Source organism: Pseudophryne corroboree, chromosome 5, assembly GCF_028390025.1.
Source record: "Pseudophryne corroboree isolate aPseCor3 chromosome 5, aPseCor3.hap2, whole genome shotgun sequence".
NCBI lineage: Eukaryota > Metazoa > Chordata > Amphibia > Anura > Myobatrachidae > Pseudophryne > Pseudophryne corroboree.
The window spans coordinates 76510970-76533650 of record NC_086448.1 but is presented as its reverse complement, the minus strand read 5'-3'; the positions used below and the strand labels follow the sequence as shown (position 1 = coordinate 76533650).

The 22681-nt window shown below is 45.8% G+C and overlaps 1 protein-coding gene across 2 annotated transcripts in view; it reads left to right on the top strand.

Moving 5' to 3' along the window:
• The window catches only part of CALCR (calcitonin receptor), a 507584-nt gene that overhangs the window by 440838 nt on the left and 44065 nt on the right, over positions 1-22681 (top strand). For both annotated transcript variants that reach the window (XM_063924784.1, XM_063924785.1), the window contains 3 exons: positions 2526-2679; positions 5918-5978; positions 8651-8717. In XM_063924784.1, coding sequence (XP_063780854.1) covers positions 2526-2679; positions 5918-5978; positions 8651-8717 — 282 coding nt within the window. The remainder of the gene's footprint in view (positions 1-2525; positions 2680-5917; positions 5979-8650; positions 8718-22681) is intronic.

Below are 22681 nucleotides of genomic sequence, written 5' to 3'. Positions count from 1 at the left end.
TCCTGCGTGACACTGCAGTGCCACTCCTAGATGGGCCCGGTGTTTGTGTCGGCCACTAGGGTCGCTTATCTTACTCACACAGCTACCTCATTGCGCCTCTTTTTTTCTTTGCGTCATGTGCTGTTTGGGGAGGGTTTTTTGGAAGGGACATCCTGCGTGACACTGCAGTGCCACTCCTAGATGGGCCCGGTGTTTCTGTCGGCCACTAGGGTCGCTTATCTTACTCACACAGCTACCTCATTGCGCCTCTTTTTTTCTTTGCGTCATGTGCTGTTTGGGGAGGGTTTTTTGGAAGGGACATCCTGCGTGACACTGCAGTGCCACTCCTAGATGGGCCCGGTGTTTGTGTCGGCCACTAGGGTCGCTTATCTTACTCACACAGCTACCTCATTGCGCCTCTTTTTTTCTTTGCGTCATGTGCTGTTTGGGGAGGGTTTTTTGGAAGGGACATCCTGCGTGACACTGCAGTGCCACTCCTAGATGGGCCCGGTGTTTGTGTCGGCCACTAGGGTCGCTTATCTTACTCACACAGCTACCTCATTGCGCCTCTTTTTTTCTTTGCGTCATGTGCTGTTTGGGGAGGGTTTTTTGGAAGGGACATCCTGCGTGACACTGCAGTGCCACTCCTAGATGGGCCCGGTGTTTGTGTCGGCCACTAGGGTCGCTTATCTTACTCACACAGCTACCTCATTGCGCCTCTTTTTTTCTTTGCGTCATGTGCTGTTTGGGGAGGGTTTTTTGGAAGGGACATCCTGCGTGACACTGCAGTGCCACTCCTAGATGGGCCCGGTGTTTGTGTCGGCCACTAGGGTCGCTTATCTTACTCACACAGCTACCTCATTGCGCCTCTTTTTTTCTTTGCGTCATGTGCTGTTTGGGGAGGGTTTTTTGGAAGGGACATCCTGCGTGACACTGCAGTGCCACTCCTAGATGGGCCCGGTGTTTGTGTCGGCCACTAGGGTCGCTTATCTTACTCACACAGCTACCTCATTGCGCCTCTTTTTTTCTTTGCGTCATGTGCTGTTTGGGGAGGGTTTTTTGGAAGGGACATCCTGCGTGACACTGCAGTGCCACTCCTAGATGGGCCCGGTGTTTGTGTCGGCCACTAGGGTCGCTTATCTTACTCACACAGCTACCTCATTGCGCCTCTTTTTTTCTTTGCGTCATGTGCTGTTTGGGGAGGGTTTTTTGGAAGGGACATCCTGCGTGACACTGCAGTGCCACTCCTAGATGGGCCCGGTGTTTGTGTCGGCCACTAGGGTCGCTTATCTTACTCACACAGCTACCTCATTGCGCCTCTTTTTTTCTTTGCGTCATGTGCTGTTTGGGGAGGGTTTTTTGGAAGGGACATCCTGCGTGACACTGCAGTGCCACTCCTAGATGGGCCAGGTTTTTGTGTCGGCCACTAGGGTCGCTTAGCTTAGTCATCCAGCGACCTCGGTGCAAATTTTAGGACTAAAAATAATATTGTGAGGTGTGAGGTATTCAGAATAGACTGAAAATGAGTGGAAATTATGGTTTTTGAGGTTAATAATACTTTGGGATCAAAATGACCCCCAAATTCTATGATTTAAGCTGTTTTTTAGTGTTTTTTTTTAAAAAAACACCCGAATCCAAAACACACCCGAATCCGACAAAAAAAATTCGGTGAGGTTTTGCCAAAACGCGGTCGAACCCAAAACACGGCCGCGGAACCGAACCCAAAACCAAAACACAAAACCCGAAAAATTTCAAGTGCACATCTCTAGTATACACTAGAAAAGAGGCGTCTAAGAGGAGACATCATTAATATCTTTAAATATGTAAAGGGTCATTACAAGGAGTTAGCAGGGAATTTGTTTATTAAAAGAACTCTGTATAAGATACGTGGGAACTCGCTGAGGCTAGAGGAGAGAAAATTCCATATACAACGTAGGAAAGGGTTCTTCACGGTAAGGGCAATAAAGATTTGGAACACCTTGTCAGAGAAGGTAGTAGCGGCGGACTCTGTAAATGCATTTAAGAACGGACTGGACACATTTTTAACTGGAAAAAGTATCCAAGGTTATAGCTTGTAACACAGTGTTATTAATATCTGGGAGTGGTAACAATCATAGTGAGTGAACCATTACATTAGCAGGTGCATTATAATATGAACATCTTAACACAGAATACAGGTTGAACCCGATGGGTATTTTGCCTCTTTTTAACCTCACTAACTATGAATACTGCAATTTGCAGTATTATGCTGCATGGGGCTGGGCCATGATGATGCAAATTGCATTGTTACTTGGGATTCCCCTCTGGATGCAAAATTCATAAATAAGGTTTTACAAATGTATAACTCCCGGGCTTAAGAAAAACTGTGTTGTTATACGTGTGTGTGGTGCACAAAGAACTAATAAAATGCACATTCAGAACCAGTTTATATTAAAACTGCAAAATGTATTCATTAAAAATATCATGAGGCAGTTTTATTCATTGTCTGCCATATATAATTCTTTGCAGTAATATGATGTAACGCGTTTCACATCCGTGTCTTCCAGGTGAGCTGCAAGGTGCTGCAGTTCTTTCACCAGTATATGCTGGGCTGTAACTATTTCTGGATGCTGTGCGAAGGGATTTACCTGCACACTCTCATTGTGGTGGCAGTGTTTGCTGAAGAACAGCATTTACATTGGTATTATCTTCTGGGCTGGGGTGAGTGCCAAATGTACAGCGTCTTATTTCCTTATGTTTCTTATTATAACAAAGCTTAAGGATTTTATTGTCATAGGAATTATAAAGCATCCACTTGTCTGTCTGCTTTGTAGACAGTTAAAGGAAAATTACCATTAAGCAATAATTAAAATGTTCACACTGTTTTTTTTCAATATTTGCAGAATTTAAGAAACCAATAAAAATGTTTGACATATTTTTATAAAGGTTATCAATGGTATTACTAAGATAGATAATATACATGAAAGGACTGTCACACCAGCCCAATGTCAGGTGTCACATATCCGCCTAACCATGACCTGTGGGAGCGACTGTGTGTCTTTGGACAGGGCCGAAACTAGGATTTTCGTCACTCGGGGCAAGGCAGTAATTTGGAGCCCCCCCCCCCACCACCACCACCCCCACCACAAAAACAAACAAACCCTATCAGACTAAAATAACCAGATTATCAAACATTTTGAAAAAAGGGGACACTATTGGACAATATTCCCCTTTGTGCCTCAAATGCCCTACAGTATGTGTCACATGCCCCACTACATGCTCCTCTGTGTGTACATTGCACTATATCATAACACTTCATCACTGCACTACATCCCTCTATCCACTGCACTACATCACTATACTACATCCCCTACACGCTGAACTACATCACTACACTACATGCCCATATGCACTGCACTACATACCCTATATGCTACACTACATCCCCTTATATGCTATACCACATCGGTGCACTACATGCCCTTATATACTGAAATACATGACCACACTACATACCCTATATGGTACACTACATCACTGCACTACACCCCCCTATAAGCTACACCAAATCCCCCCATCTGGGAGGCAAAGCAAAGGTTGATACTGCTAACTGGGTGCACAGTGCGCTTCTATAGCTTGTACGGTGCACTGCATGCTATTGCTAGTCGCAGCGCTGCATGGCAAAGAAGAGAGTTTAAGACAGTAGCCAACATGGGAGAGATCCCAGATACTGGAGCTCACCCGCACAGCGTCGGAGCCAGCTGCGGGCAGACAGGTGAGTCAGATACATTGCCCTGGGAGCCGTCTGCTGTCTCACTGGAGAAGCACAGCACTGCTGGTAAAAAAAACTAAACAAAAAAACCCTGCTCCTCTGTAACTCCTTGGCACCCCCTCAAATCCTGCACCCGGGGTGCATGCCCCCTTAGCTCCCCCCCTAGTTACGGCCCTGCTTTGGATGCAGCCACTTTCAGTGACAAGCCCTCATTTGCTTATCCACCCCCCTATAGCCTCCTAGTAATGCCCTCTGAAATCCAAAGGTCCTGCGTCCAAATCTATGCTGTGTCTCCGTGCAGTAACAATCAGGAGGCATGAGCTGTGCAGCATTGACACTAAGTCTACCTCTGAATCAGGCCCACCATGTTCTCATCTGCGGCAAGTTCTCATGTCAGGAGTTAGGGGATTCGATAACTAAGCAAGCAGACACTGGTGGCTGTTTATGGATGCCTAATTTATAATGTATGGTTCTCACTAGTGCACCACCGATAGTCAAGCCAGTGTACATGATTCACCCAATGTGCAGAGGCAGAAAGAGTTTAGAGGTCACATCAAAGCTTAACCTCTGACCACTGTAGGCTCATCTGTTGCAAGCAACTAAACCTAGTACGTTTTCTCCTAATGCAAAGCTTATATAAATGATGAAAGTGTGTAGATATCGGAATATTTTCTATCACAATTGCTAATTTTTTGTTACATCAGAAAACTGGAAATGTGCTGTTTACTCTCTTTAATTGTTCATGATGGTTTCACTTTAAAATACATGGATTACATCTGTGCACTAATGAAATAATAAATAAATAATAAATATTTTAAACTGGCCTTTTGCTCCTAGGCCATTTTGCTTGACCTTTAAATTCATTGATTTTTTTTTTAATATTACTGTTTACTTGTGCTCTAGGTTCATATATGTAACACTTTAAATACATTGTAATATATACTGTATCTAAAAGTCATGGGATAGCAATATGTAAAGGTAATGGTAGGGGGTGCAACCATACTGTGACATATTGGAAATGCCCAGACCTGCATCATTTGTAAGCTGACATCTCGTGAGTCAGTTTGAACACCGGCTAGACTGCTTATGGCAAAGCAGTGTGAATTATTGGATTGGGGCATTAAAGTGCCTGCCCGATGGATGGGTCATTCCATTTTTCAAGTTTTGGAGGCATTTAACATTCCTTGATCTACGGTGTCACGTGTGTACCAGGAATAACTCATGGAAGGAATTACCACCCACCATGGATAGTGCAGTGGCCGACTATGGGTGCTTAATGATCGTGACCATCGGCATCTGCCCAGAATTTTCCATGGTACCAGACAAGTGACTCTGGCTCAAATCACATCCACATTCAATGCAGGAGGTACCAGACACATATCCAGCAGGTCAGTGCAGCATTCTTTAGCTTCCATGGGAAATGGGAGCAGAAGATGCACCTTACAGCCTCCGTTAACACTACAACACTGAGTACAGCACCTCATCTAGACATGTGGCATGTTGTGATGAGTCACAGATCCAGTTGATTTGGGCTGGTGGTAAGGTTCGGGTGTGGTGCAGATCCCATGAGGCCATGGACCCCAGTTGTTAACAAAGCACAGTGGTGGTTCTATATCGGTGTGGGGTGTGTTCATGTGGCATGGGTTGGGTCTGCTGGTCCTCCTGAACACATCATTGACCAGTAACCACTACGTTGCAGTACTTCGTGACCATTTGTAGCCCTTCATGGACTTCATGTACACCCACAACAATGGAATATTCAAGTTGGAAAATTCACTGTGTCATCTGCCCCAAGTTGTCCAGAATTGGTTCGATGAGCATTCTAGAGAGTTCCAATGAATGGTGTGGCCACCATGTTCACCTGACATGAAGCCAATCGAGCATTCATGAGATGTTGTGGAAAGCTCCATTAGGAACCCATGATATGTACCTACAAATATCAGGGAGTTGTGGGAAGCTGTCTAGATGGCAGGGGTCAGTATCTCTCCAGAGGCCTTTCATCCACCTGTGGAACCGATGCCACATCGAGTTGCTGCACTTCACCGGGCTAGAGGAGGTCATACACAATACTAAACACCTATCCCATGACTTTTGGCATACACACACACATATATTCACATACTGCACAAGACATTCTGTATACACCTGGTTTCTTGGTTAACGCATTTATGTATTCCTGTATTTCAGGGTTTCCATTAGTGCCTACATCAATTCATGCTTTTGCAAGAACAAAATACTTTAATGACAAGTAAGTTATATATTTTTTGTTTCATTCTGACAGACTAATAAATCCAAACGTCAACTATATATTGTATAATAAGCCTAGTAACATACAGTATATAAAATGTTTCAGGGTTTGGGATTGTGTGTGTGGGGCGATGTATTTTCTGTGCACACCAGATTTCCTGTTAGAAAGTACTGTACTGTATACACTGTAGGGAGCTGACAGAGTTAATATAATTTATTACTGTGACAATAGCTAGAATTTTATTACACAGTGAATGATGATTTAAAAAAAAAAAATCTTTGGTACCGTCATCTTCCTCAACGTAATTGTTCTCACTCTCCATTGTGATACACCGCAGTGATATGTCGTGGCAGTTGTCACCACATATCACTGTGTGCCTCCTCTGATTTAGAGATGTACGCAAATTAATTTACAGCGGCAAATTTATATGTAGCGACCGTGTGAAAGTATCCCAGCCACCAGGAGTTATATAGCGACAGCGTAATGTTTGTATAGACTCATATAGGAGCAGCTATAAATAAAACTATACAAAGGTGCTTTTTTAATTGCTAAAATATTTTTAAGTGTTTATAGCGCCCAATTTCTCAGTGGAATCTATTTCCCTTTGATACTATTGTGCGTTATATAGAGACGACTATGAGGTCTATTCATGAAAAAAGTGAAAACGGAATTGTTACTTTTCACTATGTATCTCATCAGTTCGAAGTTATATATAGCTTAGTTAAGTAATAGTTCATGTACAGGTATACTCACCTTCCTGGCGGAGTGATCTGAGGAAGTGGGCTCCAACGACTTCTGCTGCGGTCCTCTGTGTTACTGTGGAGATGGCATGATGGTCCTGTCTGCACATGCTTCGTCTGGTGCACCCAAAATGGAGGTCATTTCTGCACATGCGCCGAGGTGCCGCACAGCCCGGTCAGACTGGCAGAAGGGGTAGGGGGCAGCAGGCTTTCAGCTGACCTGGCATATGTTGGGTCACCTCACTTACTGTATTCTAGTCAGAGCGGCAGCAGGGCTGGGGGCAGAGCGTCGGGGGAAGGTGGGTGTTTACAGAGCGGCAGTGTCGGGGGGGGTTTACAGAGTGGCGGGGGTAAGGACAGAGCAGTGGCAGAGAAGGGGGTACAGAGGGGTGCCCTGGGAACAGTCTGGGGGCATTACGGAGTCAGCACTGCAGTCTGAATGACCCGGAATATGCCGGGTCACTTCATTAACTACTGTTTGCAACTTTCTCCCTGCACTCCCCTGATTAGAAAAGGGGAGCGGAGAGAGCAGGGAATAGGCGTGGAGACAGTAGTCTTCCCTGTTCTTCTCCCCCCAGCAGACTATCTACGCCATGCTAGTGTATGGGGAAGCAGTCCTGACATGGAGCAGGGGCACCTAGGGAAATCTGAGATTTCTCCACTCCTGTGAATAGGAGGAAGCAATGAAAAAAGCCCTGTTATCTCTGGTAAAGGGCTTGTCACTGCTCCATGAGTAGACCCCCCATATTTGGCGTCTCTGACCCGCTGCAACCATCGGATGCACAGCAGGTAAACATCGGCCATCTAAGGAGCCCTATGGACTTACAGCAGGGAGGCAGGACGTAAGATGTCAGAGTCATTTCTCTTGCATACAGTATTACAGCCGAAAGCAGACACACTGCACCAAAATGGTCGCTGCTCACCTGCCTTTTTGCTTCCCCATTACCTTCCCCAAAAAGTCCCTGCGTATAAACCCTCTTTGAAACTGCTGTCGAATGGCCATCGCAGGACATGCACAGTGTGATGTAGACGCATGCACAGACTGAAAATAATCGCTCAACTGTGCTAAAATCTGATTTGCGTATCTCTCCTACCAGGAGTCAGATGTACTAATCCTTGGAGAGAGATAAAGTGAAGAGAGATAAAGTACCAACCAATCAGCTATGGTAATTTTTCAAACACAGGGGTAGATTTATGACAGGTCATTGTGGGGGAGAAGCGGTATAAGCGCCGTTATGTGCCCTTATACCGTTTCTCCCCTATGTATGAAGGAGATGTGTACTACATGACAGGGGTGCTATGCACCCCTGTCTATATCGGTACTGATATCTACAAGATAACGCGCCGATGTGCGGGGGCAATGTATCAACAGGCAGTGGCACTGACCATTCAGACACCTGCAGCTGCCAGCTCCGGGCTGCATGTGAGATCTCACGTAAGTAGCATACCCAGTGTAGGCAGTCTATAACATGGCAGTTAGGTACTGACAGGCTGGTATTTTATCTCCGTCCACTTTATCACTAACCAAGGCTTAGTACATCTCCCCTGGTGCAGGTCACCATGTTCCTCACACAGAGTAGAAGAATAGACACAATGATGTATCGGCAGATAGTAATACCGAGAAGGGACCATGGTGACTAGCTGCACAGGGACATACTGTACGGGAAGGAAGAGAAAGAAGTGGGGGCATAGAGTTGTGGTGAGAGGTGAAAACGTTGTCAGGCACTTTTTGATAAAAAGTTCTCATCTAGATTTATCATAGACAGCGCTCTGTGTACCATCAGGGTACTGCAGTAATTACACATACAGTACAGTACATTTGTGTAAGTCACCTTATCACAGTGGGTCACATTGTATTTCATGCTTAGTCTTCCTTTAAAGCCACAGGTTCAACGTTCCCCTGAGTGTGTAATTTGTTTTGTTTCCATACAGCTGTTGGATGAGCGTGGAGACACACTTGTTGTATATCGTTCATGGACCAATCATGGCCGCATTGCTGGTAATCATTGCATTGTATAATGAGACAACACTGAATATAATACACAAGATATATTACACCTTTATTAAAGTAGATGTATTTAAACCATGTTTACATAGTAGTAAAGTTTAATATTGTAATAATACAGAAATGTGCTCTTCAGTCTTCTGTATTCTGTAATCATTATATACTCCACACAAATGTTCCTTGCAGATGAGAATCCATCATTGCTCTGAGAGCTGGGTACATTGCAACGGAATAAAGCTGGGTACATACTTTGAGATCACTTGGTTGAGTTAAACGCTCCCGATCAGCCAAGTAGTGTGTAACCATCTTGGCCCTGTATGACCCTGTACAGACTTCTATGCAAATTGTGGGGCTCGGGACTGACAAATTAGAATGCCCACCCCCCCATCTCCCCCAAAGAATAAAAACATTGGCCCAGAACAGAGAAAATAGATGAATGCTTGGATTAGTGAAAGTAGTGGCGGCACCAGGAATTGGTTGGGGATAGTAGAAGTGGCATAGATTTCATCTGGTGGGTGGTACCACTGACTGGCAATAGCTGGGGGTGCTGGAAGTAGTACTAGTATGGATTGGGTGAGGGTAATTGTAGGGACACAGATGTTAGCTAATACAAGTAGTAGGGTCATACAGGATGGCAAGGGAGTTTTCAGTCAGTACCTGAACTTCTGGAAGCCTAGATGCACCATCCTCAGTAGGCTACATAAGCTCACTGCAGGCGTCTATGTGGGGCAGCTGCAGTGGGTGAGTCCACTTCTCTCTCAGCCGCTCAGGTTTTCTTCATTTTCTCTCACCAGTAGAATGGCATTCCTTCCTACCCCCATCCTCCCCAATGTTCTGTTGCCATTACTTGATTCAGAGTGGCTAGAACAGAGTCAGATTGTGTCTGTCTGAGTCCATGACCCCCAAAACAATAAGCTCAGCCTCCTGCAGGAAGTGCCTGCTAGCCGAAACAGATTAACACAAATTCCAGAAGCGTTGCAGCCAGCCCGATCAGTCCAAGTTGGCACGAAGTATGAACGGAGTCATGGGCTCGTCTCAGTCTGGGTCCGGGGCCCCAGTCCCGGCAGTCCCCCCCTGGTGGAAGCCCTGCTTAAATGTAATCAGGGGGTAAGCATCTAAAATATTAAACAGCACATAACATGCATCCTCCAGATCCAACAGTTGCAGAAGCTTTACAGGAGCGCTTTAAGCCGCTTGTCGGCTACCACTACCCCATCGCTCCTGCATACAAACCTATATAATTGTGGTGGTGGTGAAAGAAAGAATTGCTTTATGCATCAGCAATTCAACAAACTTGTCAATCATTACACAAAATACCTAGATTGGGGGGGGGGGATAGAGGCGGTCTTCTGCCCAGGGCGGTTTCTAGCCAATTTGGCTCCCAGTGTGAGATTTAGAAATGCACCCCACCCCCCGTGACATAAAAATAAATGCCCCCCTCCAGATATAAAAAATAGAAAGGCGCGCACTCCTGGCAAGGTGTGTGGCCTCATTAAAATGGGTGTTGCCTCGCTAAAATGGGTGTGGTCTCGCCTGAAAAGACTGCCTTACACCCAGTTTTTGACCCTATACCAACAGATCACGGCCACCACAGGAAAAAAAAAATATTTCACCATATTAAGCCCCACACAGTAATGCCCCCTGCATCATATTATGCCACACACCGCAATGCCCTTGATACATTATGCCCTACAGTAAAGCTTCTAGTTACTTTTAAATTACCTGCTCGTTGCCAAGGGTTTCACGCACTGGGTGTCATGCTGGTTGCCAGGGGTTTCATGCTCTGGGATCCATGCTGGTTACCAGGGGTTTCATGCTCTGTGATCCATGCTGGTTGCCAGGGGTTACATGCTCTGAGGTTCATGCTGGTTGCCAGGGGTTTCATGCTCTGCGACGGGTGTCATGATCGTTGCCAGGGCTGTGTAATGATAGTTGCCAGGCCTGTGTAATGATAGTTGCCAGGCCTGTGTAGGTCTCTTTTCTGTTTGGTTACTGCGTCCGCCAACTCGGCTGCTCGCCAGCCCACCAGCGCCATCATCCTTTCCCGCCCTCTGGTTCTGCAGCCTCCCATTCTGCCACCCTCCCATTTATCAGTGGCTTGCTCCCCCTCCTCTCTGTCATTACTACTACCCTCTGGGGGCGCAGCTTCGCGTAATGACGCATTTGCGTCGTGACATCACAACGCAAACACGTCATTTCGCGATACTCCACCCCTAGAGTGGAGTAGTAATAACTGGAAGGTGACACAAAGAGCCGCAAAGTCACCCGCCGCAAGAAACGGCTCTGCTTCTGCTCTACCATCATACTCCACTTGAGGTATCCAACTCCCCTCCCAATGACACAAATAGAAAGGCCCACCTGGACCGTGATGCCACTGACCACAGCAGGGTAGAATGAGCCTAATCCATGTATTTTGGGGGTGGGGGGGTCTAGTGATGAGATGGTCACTGCATCTATTCTTTCCTGCAATTCCTATAAACTAGGGAGGAAGGATGGGATGCGAAACAAAGAGGAACCAATATGTTCCGGCCAGCCTAAAATTACACAGATCTAACTCCACCCACTGCAAGTCTAGCCAATGAACTAACATTACTAAATTACTGACAAAAACATTAACCCTGTCTTCCCAGTGTTAAGGGGGGTGCACACGGAGAGATCCGTGTTTAAAATCTAAGCAATCTGACTAGATTGCTTAGATTTTAAGCACGGATCTGCCGTGTGTATGCCCCTCAGCGATAGCGATGTGTGGCCCCGCACGTCGCTATCGCCGGTGCTAGATTGAGCCTGCGTGCAGGCTCAATCTAGCGGGTCGCTCACTTCAGCGCTGTGTGAAGTGAGCGGACCCCCCGTTGTCGCCCCCCCTCGCTCAGAACATCACGCTGTGCTGAGCGGGGGGAGAGATGTGTGCTGAGCGATCTGTGGTAAGATCGCTCAGCACACATCTCCCCCGTTAGTACTGGCCTTTAGCTGACTCACACTTATGGTTATATTTCCTAAAGGTCAATTTCCATCAATTTTTATCAACGGTGGAAATTGATCTCAAGCTATGTTTTGTTTCAGGGGCTTAAACACACATTTATTAAGAGGTGATTTTTTTAAAATATATATACAGTATTCATTATTACATCTTAGTAAATGTGTGTTTTAGTCCTGTAAATACAACATTGATTTTGATCGATTTTTATCTTTTGAAATCGATAAAAATCAATTAAATAAAAAAAAACCTTGGGGTTCAATCGGCCTCCAGGCATAGTGAAGGCCTTCTGTCACCCGTCTGTCTGTCTTATTGTTACTGACCCAGCTTCGTCTGAGCAGCAGCACTTTCCTCTCTCCTCACATGTTGTGTGGGGGAGCGATCATCCCTGGGATCCATCCCTGGCTGAGCAGTACATAGATTTTTGTTCCACATTGTTTAGGGTGCTTGAGCATGCCCCTCCCCCCCAATACCAAGGCCCATCTCCGCGCTGACCTCAACACCTGCATGTTACCTGTCATGAGTAATGCGCATTCCCATTAATTTGGTCTGCCCTTATCATGGCCTGAATATTTCGGCCATGGTAGGACTGGCCCACAGGGGTGCAGGGGAAATCCCCAGAGGGTCCCACTGCCTGAGGGCCCACCCCTTCCTCTAGGGATCCAGACTGTGCACTCAAATTATACATTGTTACTCTATTAGAGGATCAGTTACCTAGTGAAGTAGGACCACTGGTGAACATGGGTGCTTGGTTTGCTTCCATAGAACCTACACCAAGATTCATCCTCCTGCAAATCAAAGTGAGTGGTCATGACTAGAGATGTGCACTGGAAATTTTTCGGGTTTTGGTTTTGGATTCGGTTCCGCGGCCGTGTTTTGGATTCAGACGCGTTTTGGCAAAACCTCCCTGAAAATTTTTTGTCGGATTCGGGTGTTTTTTAAAGAAAAATCCCTCAAAAACAGCTTAAATCATGGAATTTGGGGGTCATTTTGATCCCATAGTATTATTAACCTCAATAACCATAATTTCCACTCATTTCCAGTATATTCTGAACACCTCACACCTCACAATAATATTTTTAGTCCTAAAATTTGCACCAAGGTCGCTGGATGACTAAGCTAAGCGACCCAAGTGGCCGGCACAAACACCTGGCCCATCTAGGAGTGGCACTGCAGTGTCAGACAGGATGGCACTTAAAAAAATAGTCCCCAAACAGCACATGATGCAAAGAAAAAAAGAGGTGCACCAAGGTCCGCTGGATGGCTAAGCTAAGCGACCCAAGTGGCCGGCCTCCCTCCATATTTTTGTTCTCCATCTTTTAATGTGTGGAATTATATGCCAGTAATATATCAATAGCAATGGCCTACTGTACTGTACTGCTATATATATATCTCGCCACCTCAAACTTAATATTTCAAAGACAGAGTTAATTATATTTCCACCGGCCAATAGTAGGTACCAACCTGATATCTCTATCACTGTTGAAAACTCGACTATCTACCCTACCCCACCTGCCTAGGTGTCATCCTTGACTCTGATCTGTCCTTTGTTCCCCACATTCAATCTGTCTCAAGATCATGTTACATGCATCTAAAAAACATATCCAAAATACGACCATACCTTACACAAGACACTGCTAAAACTCTAATCCACGCTCTCATTATCTCCCGCATTGATTATTGCAATAGTCTCCTAACTGGTCTTCCCAAAACGAGACTCTCACCACTACAATCCATTCTGAATGCAGCGGCGAGGCTTATCTTCCTCGCTAGACGTTCATCGTCTGCAGATCCACTCTGTCAGTCCCTCCATTGGTTACCTGTACTCTACCGCATTCAATATGACATACTTTTACTCACACACAAGGCCATTAACCAAACTACACCAACGTACATCACTTCGCTTATCACAAAATATCTCCCAACCCGACCTCTTCGCTCTTCACAAGACCTGCGTCTCTCATCCACACTCATTACTCGCTCCCACTCACGACTGCAGGACTTTCACAGGGCTGCACCCACTCTGTGGAATGCCCTACCACGCACAATAAGACTCTCCTCTAGTCTCCAAACCTTCAAGCGTTCCCTCAAAACTCACCTCTTTAGGCAAGCGTATCAAATTCCTAAACCACCCACATAACTTTCATAAACCTTCCTATCAAATTACATCCACTTTGTACAGTCCACACATATCCTCACATGTCTTCTCATTCTATGCAATAGATAGCACCTTTCCTTGTGTACATATGCCTATTTCCCTATAGATTGTAAGCTTGCGAGCAGGGCCTTCCTACCTCTATGACTGTTATCACCCAGTTTGTTATTGTTATTTCAAATTGTAAAGCGCAACGGAATTTGCTGCGCTATATAAGAAACTGTTAATAAATAAATAAATATATATATATATATATATATATATATATACACTGCTCAAAAAAATAAAGGGAACACTAAAATAACACATCCTAGATCTGAATGAATTAAATAATCTTATTAAATACTTTGTTCTTTACATAGTTGAATGTGCTGACAACAAAATCACACAAAAATTATCATTGGAAATCAAATTTATTAACCCATGGAGGTCTGGATTTGGAGTCACCCTCAAAATTAAAGTGGAAAAACACACTACAGGCTGATCCAACTTTGATGTAATGTCCTTAAAACAAGTCAAAATGAGGCTCAGTAGTGTGTGTGGCCTCCACGTGCCTGTATGACCTCCCTACAACCCACACAAGTGGCTCAGGTAGTGCAGCTCATCCAGGATTACACATAAATGCGAGCTGTGGCAAGAAGGTTTGCTGTGTCTGTCAGTGTAGTGTCCAGAGCATGGAGGCGCTACCAGGGGACAGGCCAGTACATCAGGAGACGTGGAGGAGGCCGTAGGAGGGCAACAACCCAGCAGCAGGACCGCTACATCCGCCTTTGTGCAAGGAGGAACAGGAGGAGCACTGCCAGAGACCTGCAAAATGACCTCCAGCAAGCCACAAATGTGCATGTGTCTACTCAAACGAACAGAAACAGACTCCATGAGGGTGGTATGAGGGCCCGACGCCCACAGGTGGGGGTTGAGCTTACAGCCCAACACCGTGCAGGACGTTTGACATTTGCCAGAGAACACCAAGCTTGGCAAATTCGCCACTGGCGCCCTGTGCTCTTCACAGATGAAAGCAGGTTCTCACTGAGCACATGTGACAGACGTGACAGAGTCTGGAGACGCCAAGGAGAACGTTCTGCTGCCTGCAACATCCTCCAGCATGACCAGTTTGGCAGTGGGTCAGTAATGGAGTGGGGTGGCATTTCTTTGGGGGCCGCACAGCCCTCCATGTGCTCACCAGAGGTAGCCTGACTGCCATTAGGTATCGAGATGAGATCCTCAGACCCCTTGTGAGACCATATGCTGGTGCGGTTGGCCCTGGGTTCCTCCTAATGCAAGACAATGCTAGACCTCATGTGGCTAGAGTGTGTCAGCAGTTTCTACAAGATGAAGGCATTGATGCTATGGACTGGCCCGCCCGTTCCCCAGACCTGAATCCAATTGAGCACATCTGGGACATCATGTCTCGCTCCATCCACCAATGCCACGTTGCACCACAGACTGTCCAGGAGTTGGCGGATGCTTTAGTCCAGGTCTGGGAGGAGATCCCTCAGGAGACCATCCGCCACCTCATCAGGAGCATGCCCAGGCGTTGTAGGGAGGTCATACAGGCACGTGGAGGCCACACACACTACTGAGCCTCATTTTGACTTGTTTTAAGGACATTACATCAAAGTTGGATCACCCTGTAGTGTGTTTTTCCACTTTAATTTTGAGGGTGACTCCAAATCCAGACCTCCATGGGTTAATAAATTTGATTTCCATTGATCATTTTTGTGTGATTTTGTTGTCAGCACATTCAACTATGTAAAGAACAAAGTATTTAATAAGAATATTTCATTCATTCAGATCTAGGATGTGTTATTTTAGTGTTCCCTTTTTTTTTTTGAGCAGTGTATATATACTGGTGGTCAGCAAAATTCTGCACTGTCCTCCTACTGTATACTGCGCACAACTACAATGTAGCACAGATATGGATAGTATACTTGACGACACAGAGGTAGAGCAATGGACTACTGTACTGTACTGCTATATATATATATATATATATATATATATATATACTGGTGGTCAGCAAAATTCTGCACTGTCCTCCTACAATGCAGCACAGATATGGAGCGTTTTCAGGCAGAGAACGTAGATATTTTCAGCACACTGAGCACAGATATTTGCAGCACACTGAACAGTGAACACAGAAACTGAAAGAACGCAGCCACGTCCTCTCGCTATCATCTCCAAAGCACGAGTGAAAATGGCGGCGTCGTGCGGCTCCTTATATAGAATACGAATCTCGCGAGAATCCGACAGCGGGATGATGACGTTCGGGGGCGTTCTGGTTAACCGAGCAAGGCGGGAAGATCCGAGGCTCGGAACCGTGTAAAATGGGTGAAGTTCGGGGGGGTTCGGATCTCGAGGAACCGAACCCGCTCATCTCTAGTCATGACACAAGCCTCTTGCTGGCTGTGCACTTTAGCATAATGAACACAGTTCCTGACAGTAATTGGAATGGCATTGTACCTCTGCATTCATTCACTAACCTACAATGAAATAATCCCAATGAAAACAGCTTAGATAGTTGAAGTTTTTACAATGGCATAGGGATGGCCATCGTGGGCTGTACATTGATGGTTGCCATTGATGATACCATCGGTGATAAACATCGACGGCACATAAGCCATCTATGGCAAACCATCGATGGTTAGCACCAATCGACGGCCACCACTGAAATGTGCTGGCTGGGCCCCGGACCAGTAAAAGAATGGACGCCAAGTTTAGCAGTGTCACGGGCAGAGCTATGCTCCGTTTCCTGACACCTTGCAAAAGAAAATTTTTTTACTTATGCTGTGCCATCGATAGAGGGAAATAATCTGGTTCTCTCCCATTGACGGCAATATCATTTGACATCGGCCACAATCCATGGATGATTAGGAATCATTGATGGTAGATGGCCATCCCTACAATGGCATGTATTGTTCCTTTACTAAATCTAATGCAGGTGTCCCTGCGATGGTTGCCCAAACCTCTTAAGCATGAGCTCCTAACACTGAATTTCCCTGGTGGGCTCTTTATGCCCCAATTCGACACAGGCTCCGGCTCTTGGCCGCATAGCCAGCTGCTGTCTAATGAGCTTACATTGCTTCTGGGAGCTAGTGAGTTCCGCATAGGAAAAAGTCAACTATTTCCTTCTGGTAATCTCTGATGAAACCCAGGGTCTCTATTAGATTGCTTGCCTCTGATTTAGCCAGCGCTAATCTCTAGCAACATACAGTAACGGGTTCTCTGTGGACCTTATTTACAGTTGGCATCTTTGTGGCAGAAATGATACACATTCCGCACAGTGCATGCATAGTAAAATACATCCTTATATACTGTAGATTTCTGCTTGTTGAGACATCTTTTGGACTTTTAAGTCTGGATTATACTGTAAAATAAAAACAGTAAGGCGTTTTCACTAGAGATGTGCACTTGAAATTTTTCGGGTTTTGTGTTTTGGTTTTGGGTTCGGTTCCGCGGCCGTGTTTTGGGTTCGACCGCGTTTTGGCAAAACCTCACCGAATTTTTTTTGTCGGATTCGGGTGTGTTTTGGATTCGGGTATTTTTTTCAAAAAACACTAAAAAACAGCTTAAATCATAGAATTTGGGGGTCATTTTGATCCCAAAGTATTATTAACCTCAAAAACCATAATTTCCACTTATTTTCAGTCTATTCTGAACACCTCACAATATTATTTTTAGTCCTAAAATTTGCACCGAGGTCGCTGGATGACTAAGCTAAGCGACCCTAGTGGCCGACACAAACACCTGGCCCATCTAGGAGTGGCACTGCAGTGTCACGCAGGATGGCCCTTCCAAAAAACACTCCCCAAACAGCACATGACGCAAAGAAAAAAAGAGGCGCAATGAGGTAGCTGTGTGAGTAAGCTAAGCGACCCTAGTGGCCGACACAAACACCTGGCCCATCTAGGAGTGGCACTGCAGTGTCACGCAGGATGGCCCTTCCAAAAAACACTCCCCAAACAGCACATGACGCAAAGAAAAAAAGAGGCGCAATGAGGTAGCTGTGTGAGTAAGATAAGCGACCCTAGTGGCTGACACAAACACCTGGCCCATCTAGGAGTGGCACTGCAGTGTCACGCAGGATGGCCCTTCCAAAAAACACTCCCCAAACAGCACATGACGCAAAGAAAAAAAGAGGCGCAATGAGGTAGCTGTGTGAGTAAGATAAGCGACCCTAGTGGCCGACACAAACACCTGGCCCATCTAGGAGTGGCACTGCAGTGTCACGCAGGATGGCCCTTCCAAAAAACACTCCCCAAACAGCACATGACGCAAAGAAAAAAAGAGGAGCAATGAGGTAGCTGTGTGAGTAAGATAAGCGACCCTAGTGGCCGACACAAACACCTGGCCCATCTAGGAGTGGCACTGCAGTGTCACGCAGGATGGCCCTTCAAAAAAATACTCCCTAAACAGCACATGACGCAAAGAAAAATGAAAGAAAAAAGAGGTGCAAGATGGAATTGTCCTTGGGCCCTCCCACCCACCCTTATGTTGTATAAACAGGACATGCACACTTTAACCAACCCATCATTTCAGTGAGAGGGTCTGCCTCAGCCGTTCCTTGCCACTCCGTGTGGTAAATGGCATATTGGCAAGTTTACGCTTCTCCGACAATTTTATTTTAGATTTTTGAGTCCTTTTTGTACTGATATTTGGTGTTTTGGATTTTACATGCTCTGTACTATGACATTGGGCATCGGCCTTGGCAGACGACGTTGCTGGCATTTCATCGTCTCGGCCATGACTAGTGGCAGCAGCTTCAGCACGAGGTGGAAGTCGATCTTGATCTTTCCCTATTTTTGGAACCTCAACATTTTTGTTCTCCATATTTTAATAGGCACAACTAAAAGGCACCTCAGGTAAACAATGGAGATGGATGGATACTAGTATACTTATGGATGACGAGCGACTGCCGACACAGAGGTAGCTACAGCCGTGGACTACCGTACTGTGTCTGCTGCTAATATAGACTGGATGATAATGAGATAAAATTAAAATATATATATATATATATATCACACTAGTACTGCAGCCGGACAGGTATATATTATGTAATGACGGACCTGCTGGACACTGTCTGTCAGACTCAGCACTGCAGACTCCTAAAGTAAGCTACTAGTATCAAGAAGATAGAAAAAAAAAAAAAACCACGGGTAGGTGGTATACAATTATGGATGGACGAGCGACTGCCGACACAGAGGTAGCTACAGCCGTGGACTACCGTACTGTGTCTGCTGCTAATATAGACTGGATGATAATGAGATAAAATTAAAATATATATATATATATATCACACTAGTACTGCAGCCGGACAGGTATATATTATGTAATGACGGACCTGCTGGACACTGTCTGTCAGACTCAGCACTGCAGACTCCTAAAGTAAGCTACTAGTATCAAGAAGATAGAAAAAAAAAAAACCACGGGTAGGTGGTATACAATTATGGATGGACGAGCGACTGCCGACACAGAGGTAGCTACAGCCGTGGACTACCGTACTGTGTCTGCTGCTAATATAGACTGGATGATAATGAGATAAAATTAAAATATATATATATATCACACTATTACTGCAGCCGGACAGGTATATATTATGTAATGACGGACCTGCTGGACACTGTCTGTCAGACTCAGCACTGCAGACTCCTAAAGTAAGCTACTAGTATCAAGAAGATAGAAAAAAAAAAAACACGGGTAGGTGGTATACAATTATGGATGGACGAGCGACTGCCGACACAGAGGTAGCTACAGCCGTGGACTACCGTACTGTGTCTGCTGCTAATATAGACTGGATGATAATGAGATAAAATTAAAATATATATATATATCACACTAGTACTGCAGCCGGACAGGTATATATTATGTAATGACGGACCTGCTGGACACTGTCTGTCAGCACTGCAGACTCCTAAAGTAAGCTACTAGTATCAAGAAGATAGAAAAAAAAAAACCACGGGTAGGTGGTATACAATTATGGATGGACGAGCGACTGCCGACACAGAGGTAGCTACAGCCGTGGACTACCGTACTGTGTCTGCTGCTAATATAGACTGGATGATAATGAGATTGTTATGATTCCAGTACTTCTGACCAGAGGAGATCTTTATGACAAAGGCCAGAGTACTGGAAGGGAATGCTGGTTACGGGAGCAGGAAAGCCTAGTAACCCCTGGCGCCCTAACTCCGTTGTCTCACCCGTGTTATCAGAAATCCCCTGCGAGACTATGGTTGCTTGAGCCCATGGCAGCCGCGTTTGAAGGGCGGATTATGTCTGCCCAACTCCGATGCCCCCTCAGGTCTTAATGGGAGACAAAGGGAAATCCGAGACAGGGTGATAACAAGGGGCCCTCTGACTAAACAACCAGGCCAGGGGCTACAAGCTAACTAAACTTAAACCAGAAGTATGTGCGGACAAACCGCCAGGGAAAAGGACAACCAAAATCCACTAATCCGTTACTCCTACCCAGCACCGCTGGATACCAGAGTGGATTTGTGGGAGCGGAATCCTCCGCAAAAGCTCCGAGACTCAATATAACAAATAATAAATAGTAAGCGGTCAAGCCGCAACACACGGCTACGCCGCGACTCACGAACACCACAGGATGTTAAAGGTGCTCGGTCAGGACTCCAGGAACAGATGACAACTTCCGAGTACTGGACCACTGAGGACAGGAACGACCGGATAGAGCAGGACTGGAAACACTCTCTGCAACAGATACAGCAAACAGGAAGCTATTACCGGCGTCTGTGAGAAGTCCTGAGAGTGCCTTTAAATGGAAGCCCTCCAATCAGGTGCCAGACAGGGCTAATTACAAACATGCCGTGCAGCTGCCATACTGCACGGCCAGGAAACAAGTGTGGTAATTAACTTTGGACCCAGCAACGGGGAACGCGGTCCGACAGTGGCGTCCCCGTTGCTAGGGTCTGTGCGGCTCCGTGCGCCCGGCGTCTAGCGTTGCCAGGGAGCCGGCGGCTGTCCGCGTACGGCGTCCCTGGTTGCTAGGCGCCGGGCCGCACTGACGAGCGGACCCTCGGCGCCTAACAGTACCCCCCCCCCTTGAGGAGGGGTCAAGGAACCCCTAAAGCCAGGTTTCCGAGGAAATTCTCGAAAAAATGCCCTCTTGAGCCTCGGGGCATGGAGATCCTTATCCAGGACCCAAGACCTTTCTTCTGGACCATAACCTCTCCAGTGTACCAGAAAATAAAGCCGACCCCGGGACAACTTGGAATCAAGAACCTTCTCCACCAAGAATTCCTGATGACCCTGTACATCTACTGGTGATTTCCCCTGAGAGATCTTTCGAGGAAATCTACTGGAAGAAACGTATGGTTTCAACAAGGAGCAATGGAACGTATTTCCGATCCGGAGAGCTCTTGGTAAACGTAACCGGAAAGCAACTGGATTGATTTTTTTAATAATATGAAATGGTCCAATAAATTTGGGACCCAATCTGGCTGAGGTTTGTCAAATTTTAATGTTGCGAGTCGACAACCATACCCTATCTCCTACTTTAAAAGTGCAAGGCCGCCGGAGCCTGTCAGAAAATTTTTTCTCCCGAAATGCCGCTTTTCTGAGAGCAAGGTGCACTTTTCTCCAAATGAGTCTGAGATGAGAGGTTAAGGTTATCGAGGAGACAGGAATGTTGAAAAAAGGAATTAGCTCTGGGGTGAAAACCAAAAACTGTAAAGAATGGAGACACATTGGTGGAGGAATGACAGGAATTGTTGTAAGCAAACTCCGCCAAAGGAAGAAACTCGGACCAATCATTTTGGAGTTTGGCTGAGTACAAACGCAAATACTGTTTTAATGATTGATTAACTCGCTCAGTCTGCCCGTTGGATTGGGGATGGTAGCCAGACGTTAAATACAATTTCATCTTTAATGAGGCACAAAAAGACTTCCAAAATTGTGCAATGAATTGTGGACCCCGATCAGAAACAATATCAGTAGGTAACCCATGGAGTCTGAAAACATGACGGAGGAACAAAACTGCCAATCCCTGGGCAGATGGCAGTCGGGGAAGAGCAATGAAATGGGCCATCTTGCTAAAACGGTCCACTACTACCCATATGACTCGGCATCCGGCTGACAGAGGGAGGTCTACCACAAAATCCATGGAAATATGAGACCATGGCCTGAGAGGAACATTCAAGGGCATAAGTTGCCCGATAGGCAAGGAACGGGGAACTTTATGCTGTGCACAGACCTGACAAGAAAAAACAAACTCCTTAATGTCATTAGAAAGACCAGGCCACCATACTGAGCGGGAGACTAATTCCAAAGTCTTAGAGATCCCCGGATGCCCGGCAACTTTGCTATCATGAAACTCAGTCAAAACAGTTGCTCTCAAAAACTCAGGGACATAAAGACGACCAGCAGGAGTATTTCCAGGAGCTTGATGTTGAAGCTGCTTTAACTGGGTAAATAAATCTTGTGTGAGGCCTGCCCGAATGACTGAAGACGGAAGTATGGGAGTAACAGGACTGTTATCATGAACTGGAAGAAAACTGCGTGATAGGGCATCCGCTTTGGTATTCTTGGAACCTGGCCTGAAGGTGGTAATGAACTTGAAACGAGTAAAAAATAAAGCCCAACGAGCCTGCCGGGCATTCAGCCGTTTAGCTGATTCGATGTACTGAAGATTTTTGTGATCAGTCAAAACTGAAATGGTATGTGTTGCTCCCTCAAGCCAATGCCTCCACTCCTCGAAAGCCCATTTAATAGCCAGTAATTCCCGGTTACCAACATCGTAGTTGGATTCAGCAGATGAGAATTTCCTGGACATAAAGGCACAAGGATGTAATTCTAGAGAGTCCGGATCCTTCTGAG